Genomic DNA, 14,524 nt, shown 5'->3' on the forward strand with positions numbered 1-14,524 from the left:
GAAGCTAGAGGATATCTACCTTATGAATCAGAGGGTTTCAGCCTAAGAATTACCTGATGTTCCTTTCCTAAACTCTTGCTAATAATAATTCAACTGTTGGTCAATGTATATGTCACACTAGACTATTAAAGTTTATTTCAATTAAATGTCAAATGAGGCTTTACTTCTCTATGTCTTAATTTCTTTCTGCACATTATACAGAATTAAATGCCATTTGCATCCGTCTTAAAATCTCAGTGGTATCTGGCAATATAATTGAATGTTACCCTGTTCTGGTTGCTATTTAGAAAGAGACAAATTTTGTGGAGGCACGAATAAATATTTGAAGATCTGGAAATTTCTATGATTTTTAAGTTGACTCTCATTATGAATATACGCATTCAGAGTCATTTACATTGTGCGTGCATGTATGTGATCTCTCTTTACACTTATATGAACTAGAATTAGTGGCATAAAATGTATTGACATTTGTCTCTCCCTTCTCATTCCATGTTATGCAGGGATTTTTTCTCCGCCATAGTTAGCGTAGTTAAGATGTGCTGAATTTTCAACAATCTTTAGCAAGATTTACCTTTGTGCTTTTAAGCCATAATGCATTATTTACTTCAGCTTAAATGTGCTGTGTTAAAGTTTTGCTGAGGTTCCCTGTTTTTAAATACATGGAAGAAATGATGTTTAAGCCAGCTGTGGCCAGGGGAGAGTAGCCCGATTTTTTTAACCTTGGTTTGTTTTTTTCTAATTGCTATGTTTACTCTCGCCACAGGCGAGGAAGGAAATCCTTCTACAGTGAGATCTTTAGAACCAAATGTAGTAGTTATCCTTAAGATTATTTACAATTAAGGAACATAATTCTGTGATTTAGAGGCTAAATGCTGTTTATGTTCTTTCTTATTAATGCTCCTTTTTGTATAACTAGTTATCTCCTGAACTAACAACCACTCAGCCAGTGCTCAGTGGAAAGATGGCTGAATTAACAGATTGATTTCACAGACAGAGGAGGGAAAGACATATAATTCTATCAAAGTTCTCTATAAATAAGTGACCCTATGCATTTCTACTTAACAGTACATACTCCTGAATTTAATGAGATTTACTTCCATGTTATTGTGCAAACTAGCATCCAGATCACAATAAATAAAATAAAATTATACTAGCCATCTAACTCTAAGGGGAGGATCACAACATTTGCGGGAACAGAAAACATTTTCCCCTCAAAATGATTTTATTTTAGTCTATCTTTCTATCATTTCATACCAGAGCAGCAAGTTGAATAAATAGGCCAAAATGTACTCACCTGCTCAAAAACACTCATTGCTCCAAAATAGAATGCTGTAAACCAAAGTTTTAAAATTAAAAAGCGTATTTGCATAAATGATGATAACACCATTACTTTTTATTTTCTTATGGTAAGAATAATACTTTATTTTCCTTCAGTTCCTTATGGATGTTAGAAAGTTCAATTTTATCAGCTCAAATCAGTGTTTTTTGACTTCAGCAAGGTAACTATGGTGCTTCCCTGTGCTGAAAGTACAAAGATAACTTTTGAAATTCACATGATATTGGATTAGCATGCAACTTCTGTTCAAAGCCTTCTGGCAAAATTATAAGCTCCATTACGCAAGTGAAAGAAATACTGCTATTTTCTACTGTTTCTATTGAACAGTTTAATACTGAGATTAGCAATCACAGCTCCTGCATCAGATTTTCTTACTTGTCTTCTTCCTTACTTCTAACTTCCCTTTCCCTTGAAAGAACAAGACTGTTTTGAGGGATATAATTCAGCTTTGCAGTTTTCTATTAATTCTGGCCATATACAGTACATTGTAGACCTTTTTGGATTCTGTAAAATCCAAGTAGCCAGTATTTCTTACAAAGCAGGTTTTCCCTGGGAGAAAAGAACTACATCTTTCTTGCTTAGACAGATGCAGTCAATGCAATATAATTACAAATAAAAGTATATCATACTGTGTTTTGCAAAAGTGTTTCTCTTCAGAATCCCTGGAATCTGCTCCTCTCATCCTGTTCCCGATCTTCCACAATGGCTTTTCAATAATAATATTTGTTATGAAGGTTATTGGGTAATTATTGCAGTTTTGTGAAACAGTCCTTGCTCGAGGTGAAGTCTGTCCCTGAATAATAAATGACAGCTCTTGCAGTTCATTGCCAGGTTAAGTAAATGCAGAAAGGAAGATAAATCTGCACCCTCTGGAACTCGCCAGCAGAGCCCGCTTTAGACCAAGTTCATCGTCATTCCGCTTTTTCCTTAGGCAAGGCTTCACAAATCCACTGGATCAGTTCTTCAGTGTGTTGTTTTTGTTATCATTGCTATTAAAAAGACTTGGTAAAATGGCCAGTATCTTAATATTATACATTGAGCAAGCCTATTTCAGAGCCGGATTTTACCCACCTGTCACAGAGGCTGCTAGCTCTATTCAGTGCTTTTTTTCAGCGGTGGTGAAATGTCTTTGGAAAGTGATCTTAGGTTTTGCTTACAATGATATACTTTTTTTTAAAGGACCTCTCCTTTTTCTTTTTTATCTTTTTAAGAACACCACATCCCTCTAGATCCTTTAGGAAAGCTTAATGGGACAAGGAAGACTGTTGGACCTTAATCCTTCTTTAAGGAGATAGAAGCTGCATTGCTTTTGTATATCTTTGTGATTAGGGCGTAACTACTCCAGGTCAAAAAGTTGAGGGTCAAAAGTTTACCTCTTGCACTGCTCTTAGTCATGAGCAGCCTAGACAGAGTTTGATGTCAATGTTATAGCCAAGATCTTGACTATCAACACAAAAGATAAAACAGCTTTGAGTTAAGTGCGGGGCTCGTAGTATGGACTCCAGGTGAACCCTGATGGTTGGTCGAATGACCTCAATTACCCAGGGAAGGATAGCAAATTCCTCTTTTCAGAGAAGAATACACATTGTATTTCATCTTGAATTATCAAGCACAGAGTTTCCCTGAATCAGGTGAACGTGATGCTAAGACACATAGCTCCATTCTTCTGCACAAACGCATGTAAGCTGTATACACCAATATAAATATCTTTTTGACAGCTGTACAAATAAATACTAACCAATTCATTCAGGAGAATTTTCATTTATTTTAGTGATCCAGAGTTGCACCTTTCATGAAGAGAACTACAGTCTATGAAAATTCCTTTTATCCTTTGTATTCTTGTGCTAGGTTACAGCTTTTCCTAGTTTTGTGTCCTCCAGAAATTTTGAATTACTATCGGAAAAAATGTCCAAATGCATTTTGAGGATGTCACATTAGAGAAAGTTGCTTTTATCTGAGATTTTTGCTGGACTAATACATATTTATCTTTAAAAACTTGTAGGTTGTCAAAATGTCCCTTTTGGAGCAAGGAAGAATGATGCATATAAATGTGTAAAAAGGTTTAGCAATGTATAGATTGCAATGCACTTTTTATGTTTCATACATAGCAAACTGTACACAACTTTCTCAGTTCAGTTATAAGTGGGTTTTTAAATAATATTTTGATTTTGGAAGTGAAACATCTAAAATAATGTGTGATGTTTGCTCTTGAAGCAACAAATTTATAATTCTATTTTTAGTAAGTCAGAAAATATATTTGCATTACTTTATATATGTATGTAATGTGTACATATATTTATATGCATATATTCCTTTGGTGAAACACTTTTATTTAGTATTAGATTTAGACAATACTTTTCTTCTTCTTCCAAAAAGCAGAAAAGGGTGGTTTATTTAATCTGCTAAAATGTTTTTTTTTAAAAAAAACAAAAAACCACAGCCTAAATTTATTGATTTGCAGATTTTTGCAAAGGATTTTCTGCTTTATATATGTTGACACAAATAGATGAGTAACCACTGGAATATAAAACATTTCCCTGCAAGATTGAGCAAAGTACTATCTACACATATTGACCAAGGAGCGGCTTTTTTGAATTCAGTGCATCTTCTGAGCAAGGGAGCAGAGCTGAACATTATATGGTGGTTTGGTCTGGAACTGGAAAAAGTTGTTCTGTATGGACGCAATTACGGAAAGATAATAAAAAGACCTTTTTAGAAGAAGAAAATAGTTTTTTTAACAAAATAATATCCATGTTTTCACTATACAAATACATTAGAAAGTTTACTCTGTAAGAACAAACTATTCTGGTTATAAGGCAGTGGTTGCACAGGTGTTGAGTTTGTAGAAGTTTGACAATCTGTTTTGATTTTTTTTCTTGGTGTGTTTCTTGGTGTATTTTTCTTGGAAATTATTCTAAAATACCAATCTCTCTCTCTCTTTCCTCCATATCTTGAATTTAGGGAAAGATAATAATAAGAAAACATTGTTAAAATTCTGTTAAAAACAAGCGAGTGTAAAATTAAGGAGGATTCCTGGATTTGCTAGTGCTTTTGAATTCAATGGCCTTACCTCCAGATAACTGCATATAGCATAAAATCTGGAAGGCAGAATAGGGCCTGAATATAATTTCTCTACCCACAGAACATGGTAGATGTCTTTGGATTGTTTATTTAAAATAACTGTTAGTTTAATGAATCAGAGCTTTGTAAAAAGTGGCAAACAGAAACCTGCCTTTCTCCTTTCTTCATTACTTTTGCCTTAAGGTGGAATTTGAGGGCAATCAGCATTCTTTTTTCAAATTGTTTTGGGGGGAAAAACAATTTTAAAAGCTTTTTTTTCCTACTTTGGATAAATTTAGAACAAAAGACAGATTGTATGTTTATGTGAATAATGCATATAACACCAACCCCCAGCCCTGGAGTTCAGCACAATTAAGATAACTTAATTCTCAATGTTTTCTGGTTGCAAAGAACAATTTTACTGCCCCTTTCTTTTCTTTTTAATAATGTCTTTATTATTTTTATAAATAACTCAAAGCAGTGAACCTACATAATACTCCTTCTATTTTCCACTCAACAACAGCCCTGTAAGGTGAATTGGGCTAAGAATGACTAGCCCAAAGTCACCCAACTGGCTTTCATGCTTAAAGTGGGGCTAGAACTTACAGTCTCCAGTTTCTAGCTTGCTGCCTTAATCACTAGACTACACTGGCTCTGGCTCAGTATGTATCTCCAACACTCAGGTTCTTTTTTAAGAATAACTGTCAAAAGAATACAAAGACTAGAAACAGTCAAGTCTTATGATGAAAATTCTTACAGATAAATGTATATGTTCAACTAGCATTTTTTTCCAGTGTCAAAACCCAACTGTCAAATGCTGAGCTTCAAAGAAATTCCTTTTAATGAGCTTTTTTTAAAAAAATTCTAGAAAATGAAAGGCAAATATAGTCCCTACATTTCACAAATATTACATTTTTCTCCTAGAAGAATTTCAGGATCTTTCCCATTTAGGAATAAAAGATTTAACCAAAGCCTCCCCCTCCCCACTTTTTAAAAGAGACACCCTCAAAGATCTCCTGGAAAGAAAAAAAAACTAAGTCCAAGGCCGAGGTGAACTTCAGGTCAACTTGTCTAACAAATATGAAAATGTCCCTTGGTAAAGGGCACGCCTTGTTATTTAACAAAGACTGTCAATGTGGAAGATTAATAAGAAACAAAATGTGCCCAGTGTCACTTTTCGGTTACTTTGAGACTTGTGGCAGGGATGCATTGAACAAGGAAAGCTGGGTTAAATATACTCAAAATGTATCAAATCAGTGGTAAGGCAGGGTGCTGGGTTTGTTGATCAGCCATCTTTTCCTTTCGTATTCTCTTCCAGGCACGTGTGGCAAGACAAAACCCGTGTGTGTGTGTGTGTGTGTGTGTGTGTGTGTGTGTGTGTGTGTGTAGATGTTTTTGCTTGCTCCAGATACACACTGCTCTTCTCTAGTCAGTGATCATCAAAGGAAGATAAAATTGCCATTTTGCTCCTCCAATATCAGCTCTTGCAAAAGATCCCTATAGCTTTTATTCCTCTCTTCTTCAATTTCAGTTAGATTATCCCTCAGTCCAGCCTAGCTCAAACCAACTGCTGCTAGAACTTTTGATCTGGGGGTGAGGGGAGCTCCCTTGTTGGTGGAATCATCTTTATCTCCCCAAAAGACTGCTGCGGGTGTGATACTGAGGAGAATGGTGCTTAATACTGGCTAGGCCAGGTTTCTGGATCCAATATGTGTGTCTGTGGAACAGGGCATAAATCTCTGGTGACATAGGGGTGGGGGATGTGCAAACTGCTGCTGGAGAGATAATCTTTGGTGGTCTTGGCCCGGCTCTTGTTTATGATATGATAGCGAAACCATCAAGACAAGGAACAGGCCCATCTCTGGAGTGTGGGGGGGAATTGAGAACCATGCAGTGGCTGAGCTGATCAGTGTTGGTCACCTTGGAGATTTGGGGGGGGGGCCCTCGCAGAATAAAACCATTTTTATTTCTATGGAGTTGAGCAAAAGAAGGCATCCAGTGGAAGGCAGTGAAAGGAAGACAGTCAGGAGCACTAATCTTAAGCAGCCCTTGGGACATTCTCTCCAGATCATCCTCAGCAGACAGAAAAAAGGTACCTGCTTTCCATGCATCATTATTATTATTATTATTATTATTATTATTATTATTATTATTATTATTATTATTATTATTATTATTATTATTATTATTATTATTAAATGGAGTCATAGTTTTTCAATAGTTCTAGTCACCCTCAGGTCCTGGGGAGGGGGCTTTTATTTGAAGAAAACACTCCCCTGTTCAGAGTTGCTTATTGCAGCTGCAGACTTACTTCGGTTCCAATTTGACCCCTACACAGGGTTAGGGCCTTAACGGTTTAGAATAACCCCAACCCTAACCCTCCCTATACCCAACCTGGATGGGAACATCCACACTTCCACTCTCACTCCCATTTAAACCGTAAAACAGACGTTCAGAAAAAACAGGGAGGGAAAAAATGCTTCCCTTTGGTAGGGTCGTCTCCATTGCCTCCAAGTGTTTTATGGCCTATTCCAAAGAAATGACACCTGACTCCTTTCCGCAGGTAAAGCATGCCAGAAAAAAAATGCTTTACAAAAAGTTGATTGGAGATGATTAAAAGTGAAATTGCAGAGAAGACATATTTCTGGTATTAGCCGAAAACCTAATCTTTGATTTTATAGGTCACAGGTGTTAAAGAAAAGAGGCAACAGGGAAATGAGGTTGGAAGGAGGAAATGCAACAAAGATATGATAATTTTAGTAATAAAATCCTCTTAATGAAAGAATAATGCTGGGACATTATTAGCCTCCATTAGCCTCCATTCCACTTCAAAAGATTTGGTTAGAGGATTTTAATTTGGAAGCGATCATTATATTTATCCACCATAGCTCATGGAAGGTAAATATAATCACAGAAATCTACATTTGCAGTGAAATAATGGGGCAACTGTCCCGTGTCTGCGGATTAAGAAATCTGATAAAAACAGAGACAAATTAGAAACTAAAGCAAAGGGTAGAACACAAGTTTACCTGTGGGATAATGCTTTAAAATGTTATCTTAGCAGCATAGTTTTTGTGGTATATTATACCTGCCCATTCATTAGAAACTCCCATGGATTCACTATGATTTATTCTCAAGGAAATAGGCTCCCTCCCCTATTGTAACGATAAAGGAAGAGGGTCTCTCGCTATGCTTACGTGTTGGTTAAACAGATTTAGGACATCACAATTTATGCATTGGCTTCCTTACTCCTCTTGTTTTCAACAGAGATGGCAGAGATTAAAAAAAAAACTTTCAGCAGTGATAGAACATATTTCTCTCACATGAAGGCAATAGTTTTCATATTGGTGAAAGGCTTTTTTAAAAAAATAAATAACTAGGTTTGTTCATCCAAAAAGTCACCTGGGCTTCAAGGAAAAGTGGGTTTCTGGTAACTTCTTGAATTTCTATGCTTCCGTATTAATACTTGCAGGAATGACTTAATATTTCTTAACTTCTCTTACACTTAATTGGACTTCTGTTTGATTTTGTCTATCATTTCATATCTGCATCTCTAAAAAACGATCTGCCATTTTAGATTTGGCAAGGGGAGTTGGGTATTTAGAGTAAGTAAATTACAGTAAAAACACCATTTCTGAAAGCCGTGGAGAAGAATCAGAAGGAAACAAATAGCTCTTTGCAATTACTTGGCCTTTCTTACTATTTAATAAGTTCATTGATTACTCTACTACCATTCCTTATCCTTTATTAATATTCCAAAATTCACTGAATACCTCATGTTGTTCATTCCCATTTTTAGCTGGTTTAATTATCCTTTCAAAAAACGGAATAGGAGAAGAATAGATGCAGGAAAAAACCAGATGTACAAAGATTTGCTTGCACAATTGTGCCTGGAGGGGGGGGGGGGCAACTTCTGCAGAACGAATTTTGCAATAGCCAAAATTCCTCCGTGTATGTGTGTGTGTTTGTGTTCACATACTCACACCATAGCTTGTATTGAAGAACGATAAATCTAGAATATAGATCACCTTTGTTTCCTTCTCTTGATGGGATACAGATTTAGAATCTCCAGCCAAGCTCTTAATTGCTGAATTTTCTCTCTAAAAATTACAGAAACGGTAAGGGGGTCTTCTACAGATTATTACTTGAATTTCCACATCCCAGAAAGCCAGCCGTTTTGCGATTAAGTGAACTTGGATTTAAAAAAGGTTCCTAAACCAATAAATTAGGATTTCAGAACCCACAAACCTCTGCCAACTTGCATTTGCAGGACCGCCTTAGGGTCACCTCATTCTATAGCCTTTTAAAACTTTAAAAAAACGGTTTTTGGAGACCTTCCTTCCACCCGTCCTGCGTTGCTCATTTTACCAGATAAAATCGAATTGCACCCCTTCTTCCCTGAGCGGGGAAAACGCACGTAGGATCACCGCACAACGAATCTTCCTGCTATTTCCTGATCCGGGCTCTGCCAACCGCATAGCAATTGGCCCTGCCGGTCAGGTGGTGGGGGTGGCAGTGGTATGTATCTCTTTGTATGTACGTACGGCTGTGTGTGTTTATATGTGTGTTTGAGCGCGCGTCTGTGTGTATCCGAGCTCACGCGCGTACTTTGAGTTTTTGGGGTGGGAATTCCAGAAGGAGGAGCGGGCGGAGTGAGTGGAGCCCCAAACTTTGGCGGGAGGCGCTTGACAACAGGGCGGGAGGGGAGAGAGGAGGAGGCAGGGAGGGAGGGAAGGAAGGAAGGAGGAAGGGGCAGGAGGGAGGGGCCTCCTCGAGCCCAGAAAAACGACAGCGCGAGAAAAATTAGTATTTTTGCACTTCACAAATTAATGACCATGAGTTCGTTTTTGATAAACTCCAACTACATCGAACCCAAGTTCCCTCCTTGCGAAGAATACTCACAGCTCGGCGGCGGCAGCGGCAGCGGCGGTGGGAACAACTACCACCCTCCACACTCCCACCAACACCCCCATCCCCATCATCCCCAGCAGCAGCCAAAACTACAGCAGCTGCACCTGCGCCAGCCTCTTCCCGATTTCTACCAGCGGCCGAGCAGAGAGCCGGGATACCAGCCGCCGCAGACCCCCGAGGCGCGGTACCTCACTCAGCCCCCCACTACCCCGAGTCACCCTACGAGTACAACAGCCTCAGCGCCCCTCCAGGACAGGAGCACCCAGGTCCCGGAGCCTCGTCACCCCCCTCAGCGCCGCTGCCGCCGGCTTCCTCAGCTCCTACTCCGAAGGGCCATCAAGTGGCCTCCCCACCCTTGCTCCAGGGCCACGGCCCACAGCCTCAGCCCCAGCAGCGTCCTTATGAAGCAGCTCTGGGAACAGCTACCCGGGGTAGTCCCGGCTGCCCCCTTTTGCCCGAAAAAAGCACGCCCGGCCTCAAAGCGAGGGAGGCGCCGGTGGTGTACCCCTGGATGAAGAAGATCCACGTGAGCACGGGTGAGTTTGGCCTCCTCCAGAGGGATCAGGGACTGAACGCGGCGAGGTCCCCGGAGGCTGGGCTAGGGCTGGACTCGGACTGGGGGTGCACTGGATAAAAGAGGGCGCATTTCCCAGTTTTAAATCGAAACCCAAAAAGAAAGGAGCAGCGAGGACCCCTTTTGTAAGTGGGGCCCTTGAGCAAGAGATTTACTATGCCTAGCTGCTAAGGCAGTAATTATGGCTCCCATAAATTTAATAGCTCTGGCAGTGGCTCTGGGCGGTAGGTCTTTGAGCTCTCCTTGGGTCCAAATGCCCCTCACCATTTTTACTGATCCTTAATTGTCCCCCTCTTGTCAAGAGCCTGTGAAACCTTTTCTTCCTATTTTAAAAAGAAGCCCGCTGGCGGCATTGTATTTATGGCACAATAATGATAACCTTCCCTTGCCTTCTTCTTTTGTGCATCTGGGTGTGTGCGCGTGTACCTGTACGTGTGGACGCTCAGTCAGCCCCAGCTACAATGGAGGAGAGCCCAAAAGATCTCGGACTGCCTATACAAGACAACAAGTCCTGGAGCTGGAGAAGGAGTTCCATTTTAACCGCTACCTGACCAGGAGGAGACGCATTGAGATCGCGCACACACTCTGCCTGTCTGAGCGGCAGGTCAAGATCTGGTTTCAAAACAGGCGGATGAAGTGGAAGAAGGATCACAAATTGCCCAACACCAAGATGCGCTCTTCCAACAATTCTGGTCTCCATCAGCCAGCCAAAGCTCCAGCCCAGCATCACCCACCTCGACCCCCAGAACCAGAGCCCCTTTAAACTCAGCCTCCCTATGGTAGCCAGCCTCACTTGGGGAGGGGGGGGGAGAGACACGCCAAGCTACCCCTAACATTTCTCCGATTCTTGCCTCTTTTTCCTTTTGGCCTGGGGACCAAGCTATTGTACTGAGGGGTAAAATAAAAATCTGTGCTGACAAAAAAACACATGCGTGTTCAAACCAAAAAGTAAATAAGCTATGGACAGTAAATATGCCCTGGTTTTTCCGCCCTTTTCTTTTTAATTTATGGGAGTTGTGGATGGACCAAATGTTTAAAAACCACTCTTTGTATAGATGTTTTGAGGCAACATAGTATTATTGATAAGTGACCTTGTGTGTAAATCCTAGATTTGTGTTGTTCTGTTGAATGTTTGTTCCTGCACTCTTGGAAGACTGCAGAAGTAAAGTGGTCTAACCTCACTAAAGTTTAAATTTGGAAATTAGGGACAGGGGGAGACACTTATAAGAGCAATCATACACTCTCATCCCCAACTGGCTGAAAAAAGTGTTTTCCATATACCAAGAGGTTTTTTTAAGTGTAGTTCTTGCTCCAGTTGTGATAGTAGTCTCCCTAATGTTGCATTTATTATTATTTTTTAAGAAAAATGAACCAATGTTGCTCTAAAAGCTCAGCCTATACTCATGTCTTATCACAGTCCACATCTATGAGCAAGGTGTGAATTCTATATGTACCCATTTGTGAAAGTGTGTTTTGTGTGTGTATGTATATCAGTGTATATATAAATATATACAAATATAAATATAATGACCAGTGCATTTAATAAAGAATATTCTGTAAACAAATAAAATTAAAAGCACTAGACACACTGGCAAAACCATGCAATTCCAAAGACTGGGCTTTTTTTGATACTCTGTAGCCAATACAAGTAGATGTATTGATTGAGTTTGCCATTAGCTGGTAAAGGCTGAATCTTAGTATAGCCAATAGTATCATTCAGAATCAACATAAAGCATATTAGGTGGAATAAGTCATGCTGATTTCCAGAGCACTGATTTCTATACAGTACCTGAGTCTTAGTACCTGAATACAAGTCTTGTACCCCAGTACAAGGAGGTGGGAGCAAGTCCTATTGAAATAAATTACTAGAGTGGAGATAATGGGTTAAATAGGGTGTTTTTAAGTACCCAACTTGTAACACTCATCTTCTTAAGTAGGCAACTGAGTTTAACTAATACCTATGGAAATCCACCCATCCTGCAAAAACAATCCAATCTTTTTCCATTCCTGTTCAGAAGCTTTGTCTTTTGTGTGTATTAATGTATCGCTACTTCTATGCAATCAGAAATAGAGATTGTTTTAGTACACTGGAGGGACTGATTAATATTATCCTTGTCACACTAGCCTTACTTTTCACCACATTGTAACTGTGTCTTTCTTTTGTTTATTTGTTAATGGTGGCAACTTTTCTTTTGGTTTTAATAACACAGCATTTCTTGGATTATAATAAATTGGTATCTTCATGCTAAATAATGTAGAGAGAGAAAGAGAGAGGGAGGGAGAGGAAGAAAGAGGTGGGGGGAGGCAGGCTGCGACTATCACATCAGGATGATGTCTTGATATAACAGTTTTACAGCTGATATTTTGAATAATATGTACAATGTGCACATATAAAAAAAAATCTTAAACTTAAAGATAGATTGAGATCTTATTCTAAGTAGCACAAAACACCTTCAGGCCTTAATTGCCATCCATCACAGAGTTTGCTGGTGGGCGGCAAATGTATAATATGCTGCAATGAAGCTTAATTCTCTTCTAGTTATTTTTCTCTGGTAGAGAGGCCTTTCCAGAATTATCAGAGAAAAAGTGGCAAAATTTAACTCAAATATATGAAAATTCCTCTGAGCTGGGGAGGGTCACAATATTGACAGTATTAAAATGTTATATTGTTATGAAAATAAAATTCAGGCCAAACAGAACAGCCCAAACTGGGTCTCCCTTAAAACTTGAAAGATACGCTTGGCCTGAATTCTTAAATAGAAGAGAATGGCACAGAAAACTTGGAGGATTCCCTCCTCCTTTATGCTGAGTGTCTTTGTCTAAACTCTGTTTGGAAGAAGATTTTTCTTCTGCTAATTTACATAAACTTACAAATTAAGAGGAATCTTCAAGGTGTTTAATCAGCTATATAAGTAAAAGATTATGGATACTCTTTTACTTGCCAGGTTTTTTGCTGTGTGCCCCCCTTCCCCTCTGTTTAAAAAAAAAAAAGCTAAATGAAATCATGCTGAAAATAGCAATTTTACTGGGAATCATTAATCACCTCCTACAATAAATACTTCTTTGTAATTCAACAGCGATTCTGAAAGGCATTCTCTTGGAAAAGGTCTGCGAAGACACCGAAGGATTTTCTTGGGGAAAATGTGTTCATGTATAAAAGACACAGTTGCTTGGCTGCACCCTGAAGGTGTATGTTTTCAGGGTGGAGTATCTGGACCTGGCAGGAAAATACATATGGCAGATTGTCACAATTCAAGGTAATTTTAAAAAATTATTCTATGGATCTTTTCCCATACTGTCACTTATATGTGTAGTTGCACTTGGGAATCGAGATAGGCGTGGGGGAGCAGGAAAGGTTGTGTTGTTGTATGGTAGTGCCCTGGGTTTCTACCTTAGCTGGCCTAATTAATGTTACAATTGTTCCCAAAACTACAGGGTAGGAGTTTAAACCCTACTATTGTCCTGTCATTGTACCAGGGCAATGAGGAGAGTTCACTGAAAGGACACATTTTCTGTCCCATTAATTGTTTTTTTAAAGAAGCAGACTGACCCATCAAACCCTTGACCTTTAAAGGCAGTATTCATTCTTAAACGGATTCTTGGGCTTAAATGTGCTTCTCTTTTTTGATCTCCACCCCTCCATCTCTGTCTCTCACATAAATACATAGATATATGCAAATATCTTTGCCCTGTTTTAAAGGAAGATGATTCTAAAATCAAGTGTTTCTTTGATGCTGCACACAGGGGGAAAAAAGAAAAGAGAAAGAAATCTCCATTCCCCAAATCAGTCCAATGTAAGCCTGGTTCTCCCACACGAGGCAGAGCAGGGCAAAAGAGGCTATTTCTTCTCTCCATTCCATTTGTGGGATGACACAAAGATTTGTTTATTTTTGTTTTTTTAATCAGCGCTTGTGGAATTCATTCAAACCCTTAAGAATCCCTAACTATGCAGGCTCCAGAACGATGGTCTGCCATTGTAGCCAGCAGCCACAAGAAATTACAGTACATGGTGTGGTTGTGTTGGGGGCAAGGATGGGAACAGGAAAAGAAGGCTGAGGATGTTTTCCTGTTGCCAGCGTCTCTATTTTTCAAGCAGGAATAAAGATTAGGTTGATAGAAGTGTGGCTATTTCTTTTCTGGCTTTCTACTCCTGCCATCTTGTTTGCTTTCATTTGACCTTATATCAATTCTGGGACTGATTCTCACTCAAACTTCTCCTGCCCTTGACTTATATTGTCCACCAAAATTGCAGAGCTAACTTGAGGAGGGGTCCCCCCCCAATTCTCCCCCTAAATAAAAATTAAAGAAAAGTGCTTTTTTGTTTGCTTAGCTAGTGCCCCAGAAATATACAAAAAGATCAATATCATAGTGACACCATTACATGAAGCAACCTTAGTGTGAACCAACTGAAAAACCAATAAACAAGAAAGGGAGCAGTTTCCTCTGGTGATTTGTGACAGGCACAGAAGAATATGGTTGATATTGGTAAAGGGGCTGCACTGCATGGCTTTTGCATTGCAAGAGAGAGCAGTAGAGAAAGAACACTTGATAGGGAAGTTATAGCTTAGCCTTTCTAGCCTAATGTCTTCCAGACTTTCTCGAGCTCATGTTAAAAGCTATGGGAAGTTTTTTTTCTAGATTTC

General features: G+C 39.3%; 1 protein-coding gene across 1 annotated transcript; it reads left to right on the top strand.

Moving 5' to 3' along the window:
* The first annotated feature begins 9,140 nt into the window (after positions 1–9,140).
* On the top strand, positions 9,141–10,778 carry HOXA4 (homeobox A4). Its single transcript, XM_026673549.2, is given in 3 exon segments — positions 9,141–9,502; positions 9,505–9,843; positions 10,328–10,778. Coding segments are annotated over 3 exon segments (933 nt in total). The 5' UTR covers positions 9,141–9,225; the 3' UTR covers positions 10,645–10,778.
* Positions 10,779–14,524: the final 3,746 nt, after the last annotated feature.

The sequence above is a fragment of the Notechis scutatus genome, chromosome Z, assembly GCF_049901735.1.
Source record: "Notechis scutatus isolate UNSWTSFEM ecotype Mainland chromosome Z, rNotScu1.2, whole genome shotgun sequence".
Taxonomy (NCBI): Eukaryota; Metazoa; Chordata; class Lepidosauria; order Squamata; family Elapidae; genus Notechis; species Notechis scutatus.